The 18,224-nt window shown below is 46.5% G+C and overlaps 1 protein-coding gene across 2 annotated transcripts in view; it reads left to right on the plus strand.

The window, feature by feature from the left end:
- Positions 1–18,224, plus strand: part of EPHX2 (epoxide hydrolase 2) — a 60,309-nt gene that overhangs the window by 13,903 nt on the left and 28,182 nt on the right. The window contains exons 3-10 of one of the 2 annotated variants that reach the window (XM_045991437.1): positions 207–366; positions 1,617–1,807; positions 3,227–3,349; positions 6,732–6,806; positions 9,957–10,052; positions 10,824–10,902; positions 14,012–14,046; positions 16,533–16,559. In XM_045991437.1, coding sequence (XP_045847393.1) covers positions 207–366; positions 1,617–1,807; positions 3,227–3,349; positions 6,732–6,806; positions 9,957–10,052; positions 10,824–10,902; positions 14,012–14,046; positions 16,533–16,559 — 786 coding nt within the window. The remainder of the gene's footprint in view (positions 1–206; positions 367–1,616; positions 1,808–3,226; positions 3,350–6,731; positions 6,807–9,956; positions 10,053–10,823; positions 10,903–14,011; positions 14,047–16,532; positions 16,560–18,224) is intronic. The other variant, XM_045991446.1, reaches the window with a different exon arrangement.

The raw sequence follows: 18,224 nt of genomic DNA on the forward strand, positions 1-18,224 counted from the left end.
TGGGGCTCTTGGAAATAGTGCTGCTGCATGTGCATAGACAAACATGTCTTTTTGGTGAACATATGTGGACATTTCCGTTGGGTGCAGGTCTAGGAGTGGAATTGCTGGCCCACAGAGAATGCATATGGTCAGATTTAGCAAATGCTGCCAGAAGCTTTTCTGAAGGATTATACCAGTTGATCATCCTCATCAATTCCTTTCCACAGTGGGTGCCACTCATGGAAGAAGAATGCAGGAAATGTTCTGAGGACTCTGGAATCCGCCTCCCTGAGAATTTCTCTGTAAGTCAGTTCTTTGGCAAGGCGGTTGCAGCAAGAAAGATCAACTATCCCATGCTTCAGGCAGCTCTTGCGCTCAGAAAGAAGGGTAAGGAGTCAATACTGGCTGTTCTCTCAATCAGCCGCACTAGAACCCTTGGGAGGGTTAGGTCAGAATACATCCAAATGTGTTCTGAGAGCACAGATCTTCTGGACTTTGATGGAAAGCCATTCTTAAAAACAGCCCCGAAGTAAGTTTTATCAAATGGCCAAAAACAGCACTATCAGAATAGTTGGGGAAAAAAATGAAAGTATTTTACTTACTAGAGCAGTTTGTGCCAGAGACTGCCTTGTGAGCAAAATTCTCTCCCTCTGGTGACACTTAGTAATGACCAGAAGGACCCAACCTCTTGTCACAGTGATTGAAAATCAAGGCCTTTAAAGCAACTGTGATGGTCTCAAACTCTAAATGTCAAAGCAACTGAGCTGTGAGCTGGCTGACATGAACCCAGAGGGTGTCAAATGGTCTGGGACGTGAGATCAAGTTCATCCAGTAGTCATTTACATAGTGTCAGAGCCCAGCTCTTTGTCACCGGCATATTTGAAATCATTCTACCCACTTAACAGTAGACTTACAGGGTCATGGCTAAGCCGCCCCATGTCCATGTTTCTCACTCATGCAAAGGGTCTCACCACTGACTCATCAGTGCCTTATTTCCAGCATCCCCTGCTTCTTCCCCTTCTTGGTTAGGGAGAGAAAGCCGGAGGAGTAATGCTATCTTTGCCAACATTCCTCTAGTTTTGAAATGGGAATGCAGTCTCCAGAAGCCAAGGCAGGAATTTTGAAAGAGAGTGGAGCAGAATGTTCAGTAACACCGACTTGGCAGGAGCCCTGGAGGGCCAGTCCAAAGGCAGGATTCCGAGCCTGGTCTGGTTCTGCCTTCACTGTGTAGCTCTGGGAAGCTCATCATTGGTCCGAGCTTCTGTTTGCTCATCTGTAAAAGTGGATGGTGAGGTCTGTCCTGCTTACTCCCAAGGTGGCCAGGAACATATGAGCTGATGAAGATCACAATCTCTTGCTCTACGGTTGCAAGGAATCAAGAGATGTTGTGTTTCTATCAGTGCTTCTGAAATCCCTTCACGTACCTGGTTTGCTTACTCTCCTGTCTCAGTGTCAGGAGGTGCTTATGGATAAAAATGGTTCTTGTCCTGCATGTCAGTTTAGAAGCTGGGCATCGAGAAGTTGATGCAAAGAAGAACCCTGTGTGGCCCCTTCTTTGGGGTTGCCTGTGGGGGTATCTTGAGCTTCTCGGAGCAAAGTTCTGTATCTGGTCCAGTCACTGGTGACTTCTCATTCAGGCTACACCACCTGCGTCCTCACCAACAACTGGCTGGATGACAGTGCTCAGAGGGGCAGCCTGGCCCAGCTGCTGTGTCAGCTGAGGCCGCACTTTGACTTCCTGATAGAGTCGTGCAGGATTGGAATGACCAAGCCTGATCCTCAGATCTACAAGTTCGTGCTGGAAACCATGAAGGCCAGCCCCAGTGAGGTATGTGGACACTTCCTTTGAGTGAAAGAGAATGTTCTAGAGATAGTGCACGTAAGAAAAATGGAGGAGCAAGCAGCTGGAGGACTTCTGGGGCCTAGTGGTTTGATTCTAGGTCCAGCGGCAGGTTCCCATTCTCCCAGGCAGGACTTCCATGAGCATGGGCTCCTCTCTGTGGCTTTTATAGGTCAAAACAGGTATTGTCAAACTGCTAGACCAGCTGCCTTAGTTTGCCTATAAAGAAGCATAGACCCTGGGAGATTGTCCCAAGACCACAAGGCTGGTAAGGGTCACCCTACCAAAGGGTGAGTTCCAATATTAGAGCTGCCTCCTCTAGGCACCCCGAAGTTCTGTCTCATACTGTCTCTATCTATTCTAAAACTTTGTTTTCCTTGTATGCCCCACCTCCAGTTTTCAAAAAGGCAGTTAGACCATCCTTAAATACCTTTCCCTGATGTTTCTAACCCTCTCTTGTTGGCTCCACCCCCTCCACAAGCTGGTGGGTAGAACCCTGAACTCCCTCATGGGGAATCCTTACAGGAATCCCTACCAGGGTCAATCCTAGAACCCGTCCTCTCTCCTTTTAAACTTTGCTCCTGCTCTTCTCAACCCCTGGATTAAGCCTTGCCACAGTGCTCTGAATTTTAGTATGCCTATTAAATAAAGATCATCTCACTTCTGGCTTTTGGGTTGGATGAGCTTCTTAGAAGTCTGGGCCTGCACTAATCCAAGATGATAATGCACTTCTGATTTCCTCTGTGGCTTTAAGGATTTTTTTTTTATTCTAAAATTTAAATATTTGATCGGTTCAGAGTTTATTTGTGGGGAAGACGATGTGAAGGAAGCATCTACTGTATTCCCCCAAGCAGTTAAAATAATTATATAATCTTTTAAGTACCATTTTTCCTCACGGGGCGGACAACACAAATTGTCATTTATAATTGGATTCATTCCTCAGCTCTCTTCTATTTAATTGATGTGTCTATTTCTCTTCTAGCACCCCACTTTTTAGTTTTACCTTTTGTAGCTTCATAATTTGTTTTAGTATCTGCCCTTATTACAGTGCTTTTCCAGATTTGGGGGGGTGGTTCTTTTCATACATGTTGATTCCCTAGATGAATTTTAATGTCACCCTGATAAGTTTATATCCATCCTTAATTTTTTTACAGTATCAGAATTTAGGCTGAAACCCACACATGTCTCTGGGAATCTGTACATCTCTCTATGTGTTTATGGATATGTTGATGTAATTCAGTATTTTTAAGAGTAAACAAAGACATGAAGGAAAAAGTAATTCTTCACCTTGTCATCACAAAAAACCCACTATTCCCATTTTAATGTGTGTCTTTCCGGTGCTATCCCTCCCGGGTGAGTTTTGCTTTGGATGAGAGTGATGCTAGCGTCCCTGCTATTTGGATTCAGGTTGTGTTCTTGGATGACATCGGGGCTAATCTGAAGCCGGCCCGTGACTTAGGGATGGTCACCATCCTCGTCCGTGATACAGATACAGCTCTGGCAGAACTGGAGAGAGTAACTGGGGTGCAGGTAACTCTTGGGGTTGTGCTGGGTTGGGTTTCCCGCCCCTCTTCCGTGTTGAGGGGTGCAGGAGACACAGTGAGTGAGAGGGAGACCATTTCCAGGAGTTCGATGCTCCTGGCGCAGGATCCTAGCTGCTCACCTCCTGGGTGGGTGGCCACTCCCCACTGGGCCATCAGCACTGCTGTCCTTGAAGAACTTCTTTCTCTGCAGACATGAGCAGAGACGCAATGCTCTGAGAACAACAATCTGTACTAGTCAGAGTCAGAGGAACCAAGACCCAAGGGAGGAGCGGAGCCTTTGAAAGCCTCCAGACTTCACTGTATTTATTTATTTATTCTTACTTTTTTGAATTAAAAAAAATTTTTTTTAGACGTGACCTTTTAGAGTAAGTATTGAGAATTTAGCTATTAGTTCTGCCCCAGTGGGGATAGGGAGCACAGTCCCCTCCTGGTCTGGCTGGTCATACTGCTGGTACACTTGAGTGGTTGAAACCATCTGTCACAGAGAGGATGGGGTGCCCTTCATGATGCCACAGGAGGGCTGCCTGGGGATTATCCCCTTCTTTTATTTTGAGTTTGCCTGAGATCTCCATCCCACTGGATCGCATTGAGCCCCAGAGTCCTGGTGGCGGTTACACAAGGCTTTTGCAGGAATGCAGTGCTTGGGAGAGGGGTCATACACATGGCTGAGACAGCTGGATGGCCCAGCCTTCCCAACGTGCTCTCAGAGGGCACTGTGTCCACCTCCCTGAGCTGCCGTAAAGTACACAGACTGCGTGGTGGAGACAGCAGTCTCACCAGGAGGCCAGAAGTCCAAGATCAAGGTGTTGGCAAGGGCAGTTCCTTTTGAGACCTCTCTCCTTGGCTTGTGGATGGCTGCATTTTCCCTGCATCTGCACATGGTCTCCCCCGGTGTGTGTCCAGATGCCCTCCTCTTTTATGAAGACACCAGCCAGGTTGGATTTGGACTCCAAGAGGCTTGCTCCAGTGACCTCTTTTTTTTAACTTTAATGACCTCTTTTAAAACCTTATCTCCAAACACAGTCACATTCTGAGGCCCTGGAAGTTTAGACTTCAACAGGTGAATTTGGAGGGGACACAGTTTAGCCCCCCACGGTAGGGACAATTGACTTTTCATCTTCTTTTTTTTCCTAAGATTTTATTTATTTATTTGAGAGAGAGGGCAAGCATGAGTGGGGGAGGGACAGAAGGAGAGGGAGAAGCAGGCTCCCCACTGAGCAGGGAGCCCACTGCAGGGCTGGATCCCAGGACCCTAAGATCATGACCTGAGCTGAAGGCAGAAGCTTAACCAACTGAGTCACCCAGGTGCCCCTGACTTTTCATCTTTAATGAATAAATAAAAATGTCTGTCTAATGACTTCACAGTCATAAAGTGTCTTGTCCAAGCTCCATCTGTCCTACAAGCCTGGAAGTCTTGTGCAGCAGAGGAGAAAACGTCCCAGACTTAGAATCCCAGCGTCCACCTGCTTGTCCCACTTACTAGTTGTCCCCTCGTCGTACGAGTCACAGATAACTGTCCTGTAATTGGGAAAGTAAGCCATGCCTCACCTGTCTTCTCCAAAGTAGGGAGAAGCTATAAGGAAGGATGAAAATTACTCCTTTTTATTAACATATAATGTATTATTTGTTTCAGGGGTACAGTTCTGTGAATCAAAAGTCTTACACAATTCACGGTGCTCACCATAGCACATACCCTCCCCAGTGTCCATCACCTATCCACTCCATCCCTCGCTGCCCCCCAGCAACTCTCAGTTTGTTTCCAGAGATTAAGAGTCTCTTATGGTTCGTCTCCCTCTCTGGTTTCATCTTGTTTCATTTTTCCCACCCTTCCCCTGTGATCCTCTGTCTTGTTTCTCAAATTCCTCACGTCAGAGAGTAAGACATCCATTAGGAAGCCAGGGATACCTCAGCAGAAGGGCCCCAAGGGACTCTAGTCTTTTGTCCATGTCTTGGCTCCCTCAGGCCAGACAAGGCTCCTTGCCATCAAAGGACACCCAGCTGCCCATCCCTCCTGCCACACCCTGAATCCTCTCCAGGAGCCACGGTCATAGGGGCTTGCCTTCTGATTCCCCCACTGAAGACGTCTATGCAAGCTCTTCCATGTTTAAAAAAGGAGGTACATTTCATAGTTTATTTCTCGTACCTAAGAAGTCGGAGCTGCTTCCTTAGTTCACACCTTTGGGACCAAAGATGAGCGATCTAGCAGTAGGAGTCGCTAATATGTCACTTCCTGTGAATAAGTTCACTTACTGTCCTTTGTCATTTCTCAAGACACCTCACATGGATAAGGTAAAGAAGCCCCTTAAGGATCCTTTGTTCAGGGATTTTGTTCTTTAGCTAGATGTCATATAAGATGTTATCTGTCCTCCTGGGACTCCAGACAACCCACCTGGGGCCTTCGGGCAGAGGGCTCTTACTGGCTGACCTCTGCCCCTTCCCACCCCAAATTCATTCATGTTAAAGCCTCAGGACCTCAGAATGTGACTATATTTGGAGATACAACCTTTAAAAGAGGTGATGAAGATAAATGAGGTCATTGCAGTGGGCCCTAATCTAGTACAACTGTTCTCATAAGAAGAGGAGATCAGGACACAGACATAGAAGAAAGACCACGTGAGGCCCAAGGTTGGAGGTGCAAAGCCAAACAGAGAGGACTCAGGAGGAACCAAGCCTGAACCAACCAAGGTGTTGGACTCCCGGCTTCCAGAACTGGGAGACGTAAACATCTGTTGTTTCAGTCACCCAGCCTGTGGCATGTGGTTATGGCAGCTGGAGCAGCCTAATACAAAGGCCCAGAGTCAGATTTTGGCTGGCGTGAGGGAGGGACCCTTCAGCAGAGCCATTCAGTGATGCTCCGTGAACTTTGCATTCCCGATGGTGTCCAGCATGAGCCTGGGTGACTGCTTGAGGAACTGCCATAGGGAAGAATTATAGTTGCTGAAGTACGAAATCTCAGCGTTTTAGAGCAGGTGGTGTTTATTTCTTGCTGATGTAAAAAAGTTCGGGTGGTGGTGGCCAGGGCCTTTGCTTCAGGCAGCTATTCGAGGACCCACTGTTCTCCCCCTGTGTTTTCCTCAGTCGCACCAGGCTCTCAGCCGGAAGCGGGGGCAGTGGAGAATACAGAGAATCGTGTGGGGATTTTAGTGGGTGTCCGAAGGACTCGATCATGGGCTGCACTGAACTGAAAGGGAGGGGGAGATGAATACAGCTGTGTGCTCACAGGAGAGGGACGGGGCTGGGCAGGGAGGACTCAGGAGCCCACGGCACAGGCGCCTGTGCCAGCACTCCGGACTTCTGGAAACTGTCTCTGAGAACGTCTCACAGAAGGAGGCTGCCGCCTCTCTCACTGTCCGTGTTTTCCCTTCCAGCTTCCCCGCACCACAGCCCCTCTTCCGATCCCATGTGGTCTAAGCGACGTGAGCCATGGGTATGTGCCGATAAAGGTATGTGAGCGCTCCCTCCCAGTCAGCTGAGGCCTCCCTCACCAGCCCATCTACAGTGAGCTGCAGAGACATTTGTTAAATGTCAAGGGTAGCTGAACACCCACTGTTTACAGGGAAATAATATTTCTCCATCTACTCATTCTTTAAAAATCAGAAGACAAGGGTCATGCCTTAGGATATGCAAAGCAGTGTACAGATGTGGTCAGACTCCCGTGGGAAGACAGGTCACGTGGGGCCTTGAGTAGCCCAGAGTGCTAAAGTGTGTGTCTGGCCTGTGTTCTGGGGAGAACTTGTTGTCATCTAGCAGATACTCATCAAGCACTGCCTTGGTGTCAGGCTTGGACCAGATATGAGGGAGGCAGTGAGGAATAAGACAGACCCATCCTCAAAGAACCCATAGCCAGGATAAAGAGACAGAAGTGGTCATTAAAACATCCAGTGGTCAGGGTTATGGCAAGGCCACGTGCAGGGGGGCCCTGACTCCTGATCAAGCCAGGATACAGAGTAGGGTGTTAGAATGTCTTCATGGATTCACCCTGGAATCTTTCTTCATTTGTCATTGGTCCCATTTAAATGGGAAGCGACCTAGAGCTACAGGTCAGCTCATACACAAAACAAGATGGGATGGTTGCTTGGGGCCGGATGGAACCAATGTGAATCCTGGCTTTGGCACTAAGTTTACAGATTTGGATACGTTTTCGTCACTCTGAATGTTTGCGTACACAGCTTTATAACGAGGTGATGCTGATATGTCCCTTCTGTGTTCTTGTGTGGAATACACTTGACCCTTGAACGACATGGGTTTGGATGGCGTGGGTCCACTTCTCTGAGGATTTAGTAGAGTGCAGTGCTGTAGATGTATTTTCTCTTCCTTGTGATTTTCTTTTTTTTTCCCCCCTTGTGATTTTCTTAAGAACATTTTCTTTTCTCTAGCTCACTTTACAAGATTATAGTATATAATATACATAACGCAAAACAGGCATCCCTCACCTGCCATCAGTAACACTGCCAATCAGCAGAAAGCTAGTAGGAATTGAGTTTTTTGGGGGGGTCAAAAGTTATATGCAGTTTTCGACTATGCAGGTGGGCGGTCAGTGCCCCGTATCCCCACATTGTGCAAGGGTGGACTGTCATTGAAGTACTGCGTACGGACCACAGGCATTGTACCTGGTGACTCCATGCTCCGTCAACTGTAGCTGATGAAGAGGAGAGCTGGTGGCGTGAGCGGGCAGGTCTGCAGACCCAGGGGAAGCCCTGCTGCCTGGAGGACAGCCCCTCAAGGATTTATTGAGTATTTGTTTGCGGGGCACAGAGAGAAATACCGAGATGAGTGGAGTGTCTAAGACCTCAGGAATCTTGTAGTCTACATGAGATACACGTTCCCAGCTCCTGCAGTTCCAACCAACCCAGGACAGGGTCCTTGTCTGGTAGCGGTGCCCCCGGCGCTCTTGGGATGGGCTCCGTGAGGGTGGAGGCTGCACCAGGGAATGTTCAGTGGTAATGGTGAAGTGGGCGGGAAAGGATGAATGGGAACTGGATAGTAAGAAAAGCTGAAGCTACAGCGAGCATCAACCCAGCCCCTCCTGTAACCCTGGGTGCTGCTGAAGGGGTGAACGCTTCCTGAGGTCCCTTAAGATCTCGTCCCCAGTACCAGTGAGGATCGGGGGCTCTAAGCCTGTGGCCTGGGGTCTGGCCTGTGGCCTTGTTAATCCTCTTGAGCTTGTAGGTCTGGTCAGTTTCAATACATTTCTCATTTGACCTTGAAGGAGGGTGGTCAGAACCGCTTTATCACCCCCTCTGTCCTCACCCCAAATGAAAGGCCTGGGGCAGTGACCTCTGGGGAGTCCCAGCCGAGCCCCACTCTGCAGGGTGCTATTCCATCGATCTCCATGGAATACTAATGCCACCCAAGCTGGGTTAGGGCTTTCTCGTTTTCTGGCTTTATGGCAATTTTATTAACATATCATTTAAAGGATGGGAAAGTACATGCATTTGCTGAGCTACTCGATGCTGAGCAGCAAAAAGGAGTCTCTTAGTTTAGGATCCATTTAGAGCAGGGGCAGGTTAGGATCATGTCACCAGACCTCAGTACTGCAACACTTTGCAATATAAGGAATAGAATTAGATCCTTCCTTTGCCAAGTACTAATAGACGATGAAACAGATTCTGATAAGACTGTAGACCACTATAGAGTTTGTGAAATGTCAGCCTCATGTTTTCTCGAGCAGAATAACTCACTGGAAATCATGAATGAAACTTCCGGTTTGGAACACGAGCTTGGAGTAGTCTGAGATGCAGCTCCGTAGAATTCTTCCAAGTGAATTTCCATATGCAAAGCTTATTTCTCCCAGTTATTTCCATTAGAAAGTTGGAGATACATACTTTTGAGGGAAAATAGGGCACTCTGATTGGATACTGCTTTAGTTCGTGTGCTTAGACCACATGGTAATAATTGGAGGAGATTAAGTACTAAAACAAACCATCCCCAGATTCCGTTGGCTCAACATCAGGTTCATTCCCTGCTTGCCAAACAGTCCAGTGTAGGGTAGGAGTGGGCTCTCTCCATGCAGTCGACAAGGAGCCCGTTTCTTTCTGCTGTCTCTACCTTGCCCAAGGCCCAAACTCTCCAGGGACAGATGGGAAAAGAGGGAGGGCCACCCGTGGGAGGTTTATGTGGGCCCAGTTGTAGCATACATTTCTTCATTCTCATAGGCCATTGGCCAGAACTCTGTCACATGGCCACACCCATTGCAAGGAAGTGGACGGAGGTCTGGAAAATGTTGTCATGGGCCAGGGAGGGGAGAACACAGACATTGAGCTCTTAGCAGGCTAGGCCCCACAGCCCAGAGCACTAGAAATGTAGCAAAGCTTGGAAAAGATTTTGCATTCAAGAGAGAAACATTTTTTAACAAAATAATCCTAATATTCTACATGTTAACATGAATATTGCCCTTCTGTGTTCCTGTAAAAGGCTTTATTGCAGTTTGGCCAGTGTGTCTTCTTGAACATCTTCTGGCATCGGGGCCTTGAGCTGAGAAATTATGAGGTCCGGCAGTACCCGGAGGTGGCCCAGAGCGGTCTGTGGAAGACAAAATGGTTCTGTCCAGCCTGGCGCTGTGGTCACTTCCTGTTCACCTCTCTTTGCTACAGCCTGGGGTGCGCCTGCATTTTGTGGAGCTGGGCTCTGGACCTGCCATATGTCTCTGCCATGGATTTCCCGAGAGCTGGTTCTCTTGGCGGTACCAGGTAAAGGAAACTGGGGGAAGGTCTGCTCCAGTCAAGGTGAAGGGAGAGGAGGGTATAGATGGTGTGGCCCAGGGTAGAATGCCATTAGGAAGCTGAAACCTTGGGGCACCTGGGTGGCTCAGTCCGTTAAACGTCTGTCTTCAGCTCAGGTCATAATCCCAGGGTCCTGGGATCGAGCCCTGAGTCGGGCTCCTTGCTCAGTGGTGAAGCGGCTTCTCCTTCACCCTCTGCCCTTTCCCCAGCTCATGCTTGCTCTTTCCTGTGCTCTCTGTTTCTCTCTCTCAAATAAATAAATAAAATATTAAAAAAAAAAAAAAAAAGAAGAAGAAGAAGCTGAAACCTTACAGTGGAGCTTCATCTCCAATGATGACTGTGATACCTCAGAAATGTTGGAGCCAGAGATGGGTCCAGACCTCAGAGCTGTGCTAGACCACATGCCATCTTTGCAGATGAGAAAAAGGCAGATTCTTCAGTACACTTTATGCCACCTGCTGGGAAGTCTTTGTAATGAATATAGAAATCTCCAAGGTCTTTGCTAGGAAACGTGCTCTCTTAGATGTAGTATTAGATGCAGTACACAGACCCTACCAGTGTCCAATGCAGCCCTGTCCAGGTGGGCTCATTCCAGCCTCATGGCAAGGATCCCAGATAGTGCTATGTGGCACTTTGAGTTGAGTCATTTACAAGACCGTAGATAGGAGGAAGCAAAGGAGTGTCTGTAAAAGACTGATGAGACCACTCTTGAGTGTCCCTGAACTGTTTGTTTTCCAGATCCCTGCTCTGGCTCAGGCGGGTTTCCGGGTACTAGCTCTGGACATGAAAGGCTATGGAGAATCATCAGCTCCTCCTGGTAGGTTAGCTTTCTCACAGCTGCCCTGTGTTGGTTATTCCCTCTGACTGTCTGAGCTCTCCAACTGTACTGTCTCCCCCTGGTCCCAGGTCAGAGTGGACAGCCCTTAGAGGGAGTCTGACTTTGCCCTTCCACTCTCCTGTAGTGACCATTGTCTGTCTGGCACTTTGGGCTCAGATGTCTCTGCTCCGTACTCTGAATGAATACAAGAAACCCAGTTGCCTGTGCCTTGAGGAAGTCTTGTGCTGGATGTGGAGTATAGGATGTACCATCCAGCCACAGAACTTTTCCTATCCTGCAGAACTCTGTACCATTAAGCACTAATTCCCCATTCCCCTTTCCCTAGCCCCTTGGCAACTACCCATCTGCTCTCTAGGAATGTAACTACTCCAGGCATCTCTAAGTGGATCATAGAAAATTTATCCTTTTGTGACTGGCTGATTTCACTTAGCATAATGTCTTCAAGATTCATCCATCTTGTAGCATATATCACAATTTCCTTCCTTTTTAAGGCCAAATATTATTTCATAGTATGTACAGATCACATTTTGTTTATCTACCCATCCACTGATGGGCATTTGGGTTTCCTCCACATTCTGGCTGATGTGAATTATGCTGCTATGAACATGGGTGTGCAGATATCTGCTTGAGTTCCTCCTTTACAATTCTTTGGGCTGTACACCCAGAAGTGTAGTTGCTGGATCTTATGGCAGTTGGTAGGCTAGATTCTTTAACCCAGTGTCTGTGGATCCCAAATGGTGTCTATCCAAGGATGGACATTGGGGACCGATGAACCTAAGTCCAGGTGTAGGTTTACAAGCACTTTCCTGGGGTGAGGGAGTCTACTGCTTTTATCGGTTTCAGAGAGGGTCTCCGTCCCAAAATTGTTAAGCTCCCCAGGTGGAGAGAGGAATATGATGCAATCAGACATGCAACAGAATCCTAGTGTCAGCCATGCTGCTGGCAGCGGTGCCCAGAGAGCCAGACCATCTGCTCACCACCCCTTCTCTGAGCTGCTCCCCCCATGTTTAGGGCAAGCCTGTCGAGTTTGAAGCCAGCTGATGGAAACTGGCACTCTGGTAACCACCAGCCAGACCATTCAGCCTGTCATGACTGGGGAGTGCCGCCATGACTGTTCCCTAATTGTCATGGTTCCTACTCTGCGGCTGCTTACTACCTCTTCCATGGTGCATAGGCACTTCAGACAAAAAGAAAGCTTCTCGTCCAGACAGCCAAGAAAGACAGTGAAGGTTTTTTTTTTCCCCCAATTTAATTATTAAAATGTCTATTTTCATTCATCTAGACTATGATCTTCCCTGAATCCCCGAGGGATAACTTAGTAATTAATTTATCATTCAAACCAGAACACCATTAAAAGCAAAAGGAACACTATGAGTAATAACACACATAAACAGAACTGTTCTGGATGAACTTAGACTTATAGTTATCTGTACTTTAATTATAACTACTTTTTAAGAAAACAATTTACAGTGTGCCTTGTTGGCTCAGTCAGTTGAGTGACAGACTCTTGGTTTTGGCTAAGGTTGTGATCTCAGGGTTGTGATCAAGCCCATGTCAGGTTCCATGCTCAGTGCAGGCTCTGCTTGAGATTCTCGCTCTCCCTCTCCCTCTGACCCACCCCCCATCCCATGCTCAAGTTCTCTCTCTCCCCCTCTCTAAAATAAATAAAATTTAAAAGAAGAAAAAAATAATTTACATGTTAACTATTGCTGAAGGTTATATGTAACATGAGTTCTAAAGCCAAGCATGATGATTTGGAATGCATTCATACACACTACAGATCATTTGTGTATACATTTTCTATCATTTGGCAATACATTTTTTTTTCTTTTTTAAACAAGTCTTAGTACATTTAAGATTTTTATTTATTTATTTATTTGACAGAGAGAGATCACAAGTAGACAGAGAGGCAGGCAGAGAGAGAGAGAGAGGGCAGCAGGCTCTCTGCTCAGCAGAGAGCCCAATGCGGGACTCGATCCCAGGACCCTGAGATCATGACCTGAGCCGAAGGCAGCGGCTTAACCCACTGAGCCACCCAGGTGCCCTCATTTGGCAATACATTTTAAGTAACAAATTGTTTCCCCTTAAAACTGTGAAGCTGTTGTCCCACTATTTTCTATCTTCCCTTGTTGCTCTTCAAAAATCCCATGCCATTCAGATCCATGAGGCTTTCTATGTGACTGGTTTTTTTTTCCCCTGTACCCTCAGTACCTTTAGGATCTTTATCTTCTTGTGTTATAAAAGTTTATGATCTTGTGCTATGACATGGGTTTCTTTTTATCCACTTCTCTGGGTACATTTATCTTTCAGTTCTTGAAAGTTTTCTTGAATTATTTCTTTGATAATTTTTTTCTTCTGTTTTTTTCTTTTTTGCCTCATGGAATTGCTATTATTGTTAAAATAGTCATACTACCCAAAATGATCTACGGATTCCAGGCAATCCCTATCAAAATCCCAATAGCATTTTTTACAGAAATAGAAAAAACAGTTCTACAATTCGTATGGATCCACAAAAGACCCCATATAGTCAAATCGATCTCTAGAAAGAACAAAGCTAGATGACTCACATTTCCTGATTTCAAAATATATCACAAAGCTACAGTAGTCAAAACAATGTGTTATTGGTGTAAAGACAGACGTATAGCCAATAGAACAGAGTAGAGCCCAGAAATAAATCCACACATGTACAGCCAGTTGATCCTTGACATAGGTGTCTAGGACATACACTAGGGAAAGGACAGTCTCTTCAATAAATGATGCTAGGAAAATGGGTATCCACATGCACAAGGATAAAATCAGACCCTTACCTTACACCATACCCCAAAATCAACTTAAAATGGATTGAAGACTTAAATGTAAGACCTGAAACTAAAATTTTTAGAAGAAAACAGTCTCATGACATTGATTTTGATGATGATTTCACAGGCATGATACCAAAAGCACAGGCAACAAAAAAATAAACAAGGAGACATCATCAATCTAATGATTTAAAATAAGATACCTATTTTTGGACAAAGGGGGCCCTTTTAGTTTGTTGATAATTTTCAATCATGTGAATTAACTATATTTCTTTTATTTTTAATTGCAGAAATAGAAGAATATTCCATGGAAGTGTTATGCCAGGTAAGATAGATCTCTGGGTAACATTTGTGACATTTTGTCCATCCTGGTGTTTTTACTGATGTAAGATAGAAGTGTGGGTATTCATTTGCCAACCTAAGAAAGGATTTCACCGCATTTGGGTATAAAAGTGTTACTGTAAGTTAAGATGGCATTTCAAAATGATAGCCAACATCTACTGTCTATCAGTTACTGTTCTAAGCCATTGGATGGAAGAGGAAACTGAGTCATGAGGAGGTAAAGTAATTGCCTGAGGTCAACAGCTAGTAGAGCCAGGTCTGAATCCTGAAAGAGCTCCCATGTCCCTCCTCATGGCCACTCCACCATCTTGCCTTTCTGTCCTGAGAATTGCAAAAATCACCTTATTTTGGTAGAGATGTTGTTGGCCAGAGTCTGGGGAGTGTGTGGCTTGGCAGCTGTGATGGCGCTCCCATTCTAAGTGAAGCATGAGCACCATCGGGAAGGGGCCCTCATCTCAGAGCTTGTCACAGCTGAGGTGAGGAGACTGGTAGCCAAGCCTCCATCAGCCAGGGGACAAAAGCCAAGACTGGAAGGGCCAAGGGGAAGGAACAGTGTCTTGGTTGGCCATAAAACTGGCGATGCTGGGGACGCCTGGGTGGCTCAGTCGGTTGGGCGCCTTCAGCTCCAGTCATGATCCCAAGAGTCCTGGGATCGAACCCCACATTGGGCTCCCTGCTTCACGGGGAGCCTGGTTCTTCCTTTCCCTCTGCCCCCTCCTACCACCCCTCGTACTCTCTCTCGTTCTGTCTGTGAAATAAATTAAAAAAAAAAAATCTAAAAAAAACCCTAGCGATGCTGCTAATTATGCTAAATGTACAAAAAGTCTCCTTGTAGGAGTCATAGTTCTTTTCGGACTGCCCCCCAACCAGGCCCACACATAGGCTTTTGCGTCTTATAAAAGGAGCCTTGATAAAACCTGACTTTCCAGTTAGGGTCTTTCCTCAGTTTCCACGTCCTTACCTCTTCTGCTCTGCCACTTCTGATCTTGCTCATATCTCCCCTGAAATCCTGCCAAGATCTCACCAGCAACCCTGGGGGGGGGGATCTCTCCATCCCCCTAACATTCCTTCACTGGACCCCTGCTTGTTTCAGTTCTTAAGACAGGTAAATCAGGTCACTTCAGGTCACTTGACATAACTTCCCTGCTGAAGAATGTCCTTATACTAAGACAAGCAAGATAAAACTGTGATGCTCCCGTCCTCCAGCTCCACTCTTGAAAGTGATTGCTATGTCCACTACTAGGTAGGTGTTCACCCAAAAGAATTTAAAAACTATGTCCACCAAAAGCCTGGACATGAATGTTCATTAAAAAGTGTAAACTGCCTCAGTGTTCCATCAGCTGATGAATGGATAAAAAACGTGTGGCATATCCATGCAGTGGAACATTATTCACCATAAACAGGTGTGAAATCATGACGCATGCTTCAACATGAATGAACCTCACAAACCTTATGCTAGGATAAGCCAGTCACAAAAGGCCACGTGTTGTATAATTGCATTGTTATGAAGTTTCCAGAAGAGGTCAATCCATGGAGACAGAAATGAAATTAGTGATTGCCCAGGGCTCGGGGGAATGAGGAACAGGAATCCCTGTTAATGGGTATAAGGTTTCCTTTTGGCGTGATGAAATGTTCTCTAACTATATAGAAGTGATGACCTCACAGCTCTGACCACAGTAAAATCCGGTTTTACTGTGAATCTGAATTACACATTTTAAAAGGGTGAATTTTATGGTATGTGAATCATATCTCAGTAGTGCTGTCCTTTGAAAAATTAGTACAATATTTCCATGTAGAATTTTATTTTAAAATACCCTATATAGGGCGCCTGGGTGGCTCAGTTGGTTAAGTGACTGCCTTCGGCTCAGATCATGATCCTGGAGTCCCAGGATCGAGTCCCACGTCAGGCTCTGCTTTGCCCTCTGACCCACCCCCTTTTCATGCTCTCTCTCTCTCTCTCTCTCTCTCATTCTTTCTCTCTCAAGTAAATAAATAAAATCTTTAAAAATTTTTTTCTAAAAAAAAAATAAAATACCCTATATAATCTTTTCTTTAAAATAACCCGTAATCTTGAAATGGAGGGTTATAGGAAACTGAATGAAGAACCATAATAATACTTATCCTCAAGCATGCACAAAAACCCTTTTCTCAACTGTCCCCCCAAAGATATTGAACCCTCTTTTTTCTCAACCATAATTCCGTAATGTTGTGTGCCAGTCCATCATATAGCTGTTACTTATTTTAGAATAGGTACCTTTAAGGAATCATGAACCTGTTCTCTGTATGTCTGTAGTCTTAGGATTCCAACTTAGGGGTGTTGTAATGTAGGGCAGAGGTTAGGGCTTCCACATGGGAGCTTGGGGAAGACCCAGTGCAGCCCCTAACAAAAAAAATATAGGAATTCGCCTCAGGAGGCAGCTGAGGTGGGTGTGTACAATTTCTGATTGTTTGGCCTGTTTTCTTTCTTAGGAGATGGTAACCTTCCTGGATAAGTTGGTGAGTAATTATTTGGACCTGATCTCTGGAGACTTCTGTTTGGGTGGGCAGTTCAGGATGCAGATTTTGAAGGTGTCCGCTGGTAGAGCCCCCGAGGAAAGTGGCGAGGGCAGGAACGAGGACACTCTGGGGCAGTGGGAGCCAGGGTCATTGGTCAAGAGGAATTACAAGCACAGAAGTCTCAAAGTGTGTTGAGAAGAATGTAGTCCAAGTTTGTTGTGTTGGTTTGTTTCATGGAAAGCATTTTCCAGGGAACAGGATACCTCTGTCGGCTTTGAGTCAGGGTAAAGAACTTTGCTTGTGCCCAGAAGTTTGGAAACTACCCTATATCTTATAGGCTAATATGTCCCAACTTTTAAAGATCAATACCGCTTTAGAAATACCTCAGATCAAATGCCTTCAGGTAACCTTGTCTGGAGTGACAGTGCCAGCCACAAAGCAGGTCAACTATGGTGATGGGAGACTGTACTTTTGCTTTTTACTTATAGGAAATAGAGATTGCAATGAGGTAGTCCACTTCTCCCACCCTGAGTTAGGTCACGGTGGTGGGGTGAGGACACAGCAACCTGAACTGAGGGGGAGAAGGGTTAAGCCAGGATGGTGACAGTGGAGGGACAGCTGAGAGAGAACTGAAAACTGATATGGCACCTGTTCATTGGAGGTGAGGGTCAGGAGGAGAATTCCAGATGACTAAGGGCTTCCATTCAGTGGCTGGGCATGGGGGTAGACACTGTAAGAAATGAGGCAAAGACGTCACGGTTCTTGCCCTCTCCAGATTCTCAGTCCCACAGAATTGGCTTTGGACCCTTTGAGAATGCTAGGGACATCTAGGAGGACATGGCCCGGTGTGACCACCACAGTTCTGACTCTAGAGTGACCTCCATCTAGATTTCCAGCTGGCTGAGACAGTCTCTGACTCTCTTGGAAAAGAGCCATTGGGGTTGCTGGCAGGCTGGGGTAGGTTTTGCCCCATGGCCCAGGCACTCCTGGGACACAGGGGGAGGAAGCTGGGCCCGTGATGGGTGAGGTGGCCGTCCTCCACCTGGAGGTGGTGGCTGAAGCCATGGGAGTAGATGACAGGACTGAGGGCTGCTGAGCCCTGAAGTGCTCCCATGTGACAGGAGAGGAAGGAGTGGACTCACTGAAGGGAGAAAAGAGTCTAGAAAGAATACTGTCACAGAAGCCCAGGGAAGAACATTTCAAAGGAAATGTCTGATGCTGCAGGATGGTCAGAAGAGTGAGAGCTGAGGTGGCGGGGGGAACTATTCTAAGTGATGAATAGCCTTTATGAGGAAGTTTCAGTGGACTCGGGTCACAGGGAAAAAACCAGGCTGCAGGGACTTAGGAAGATTGCCAGAGAGGCCACTAGAGTAGATCATTGTGAGAAGCTGGGCACAGAGAAGGCAGAATCATGGCAGGGACTGAGCCAGGGAGCCACTTTTCACGGTTGTGTGGCGAGACTGACAAGGCCCTGAAAGGCTCTGGCGTGGCTGAATGTGGTCAGCAGGGTGGGGTGGTGGTCGGGAGAGCCTGATTTTAAGTTGGAGAGGCCTGGATCTGAATGACCATCCACATGGCCTTGGGTAAGTCGCCTAACCACTGCGAGCCTCTTTCTCTACTGGTGAAGTGTGTGAGAGAAGGTTATGGAGGAATTCCAGACAATCT

The sequence above is a fragment of the Meles meles genome, chromosome 2 (assembly GCF_922984935.1).
Source record: "Meles meles chromosome 2, mMelMel3.1 paternal haplotype, whole genome shotgun sequence".
NCBI lineage: Eukaryota > Metazoa > Chordata > Mammalia > Carnivora > Mustelidae > Meles > Meles meles.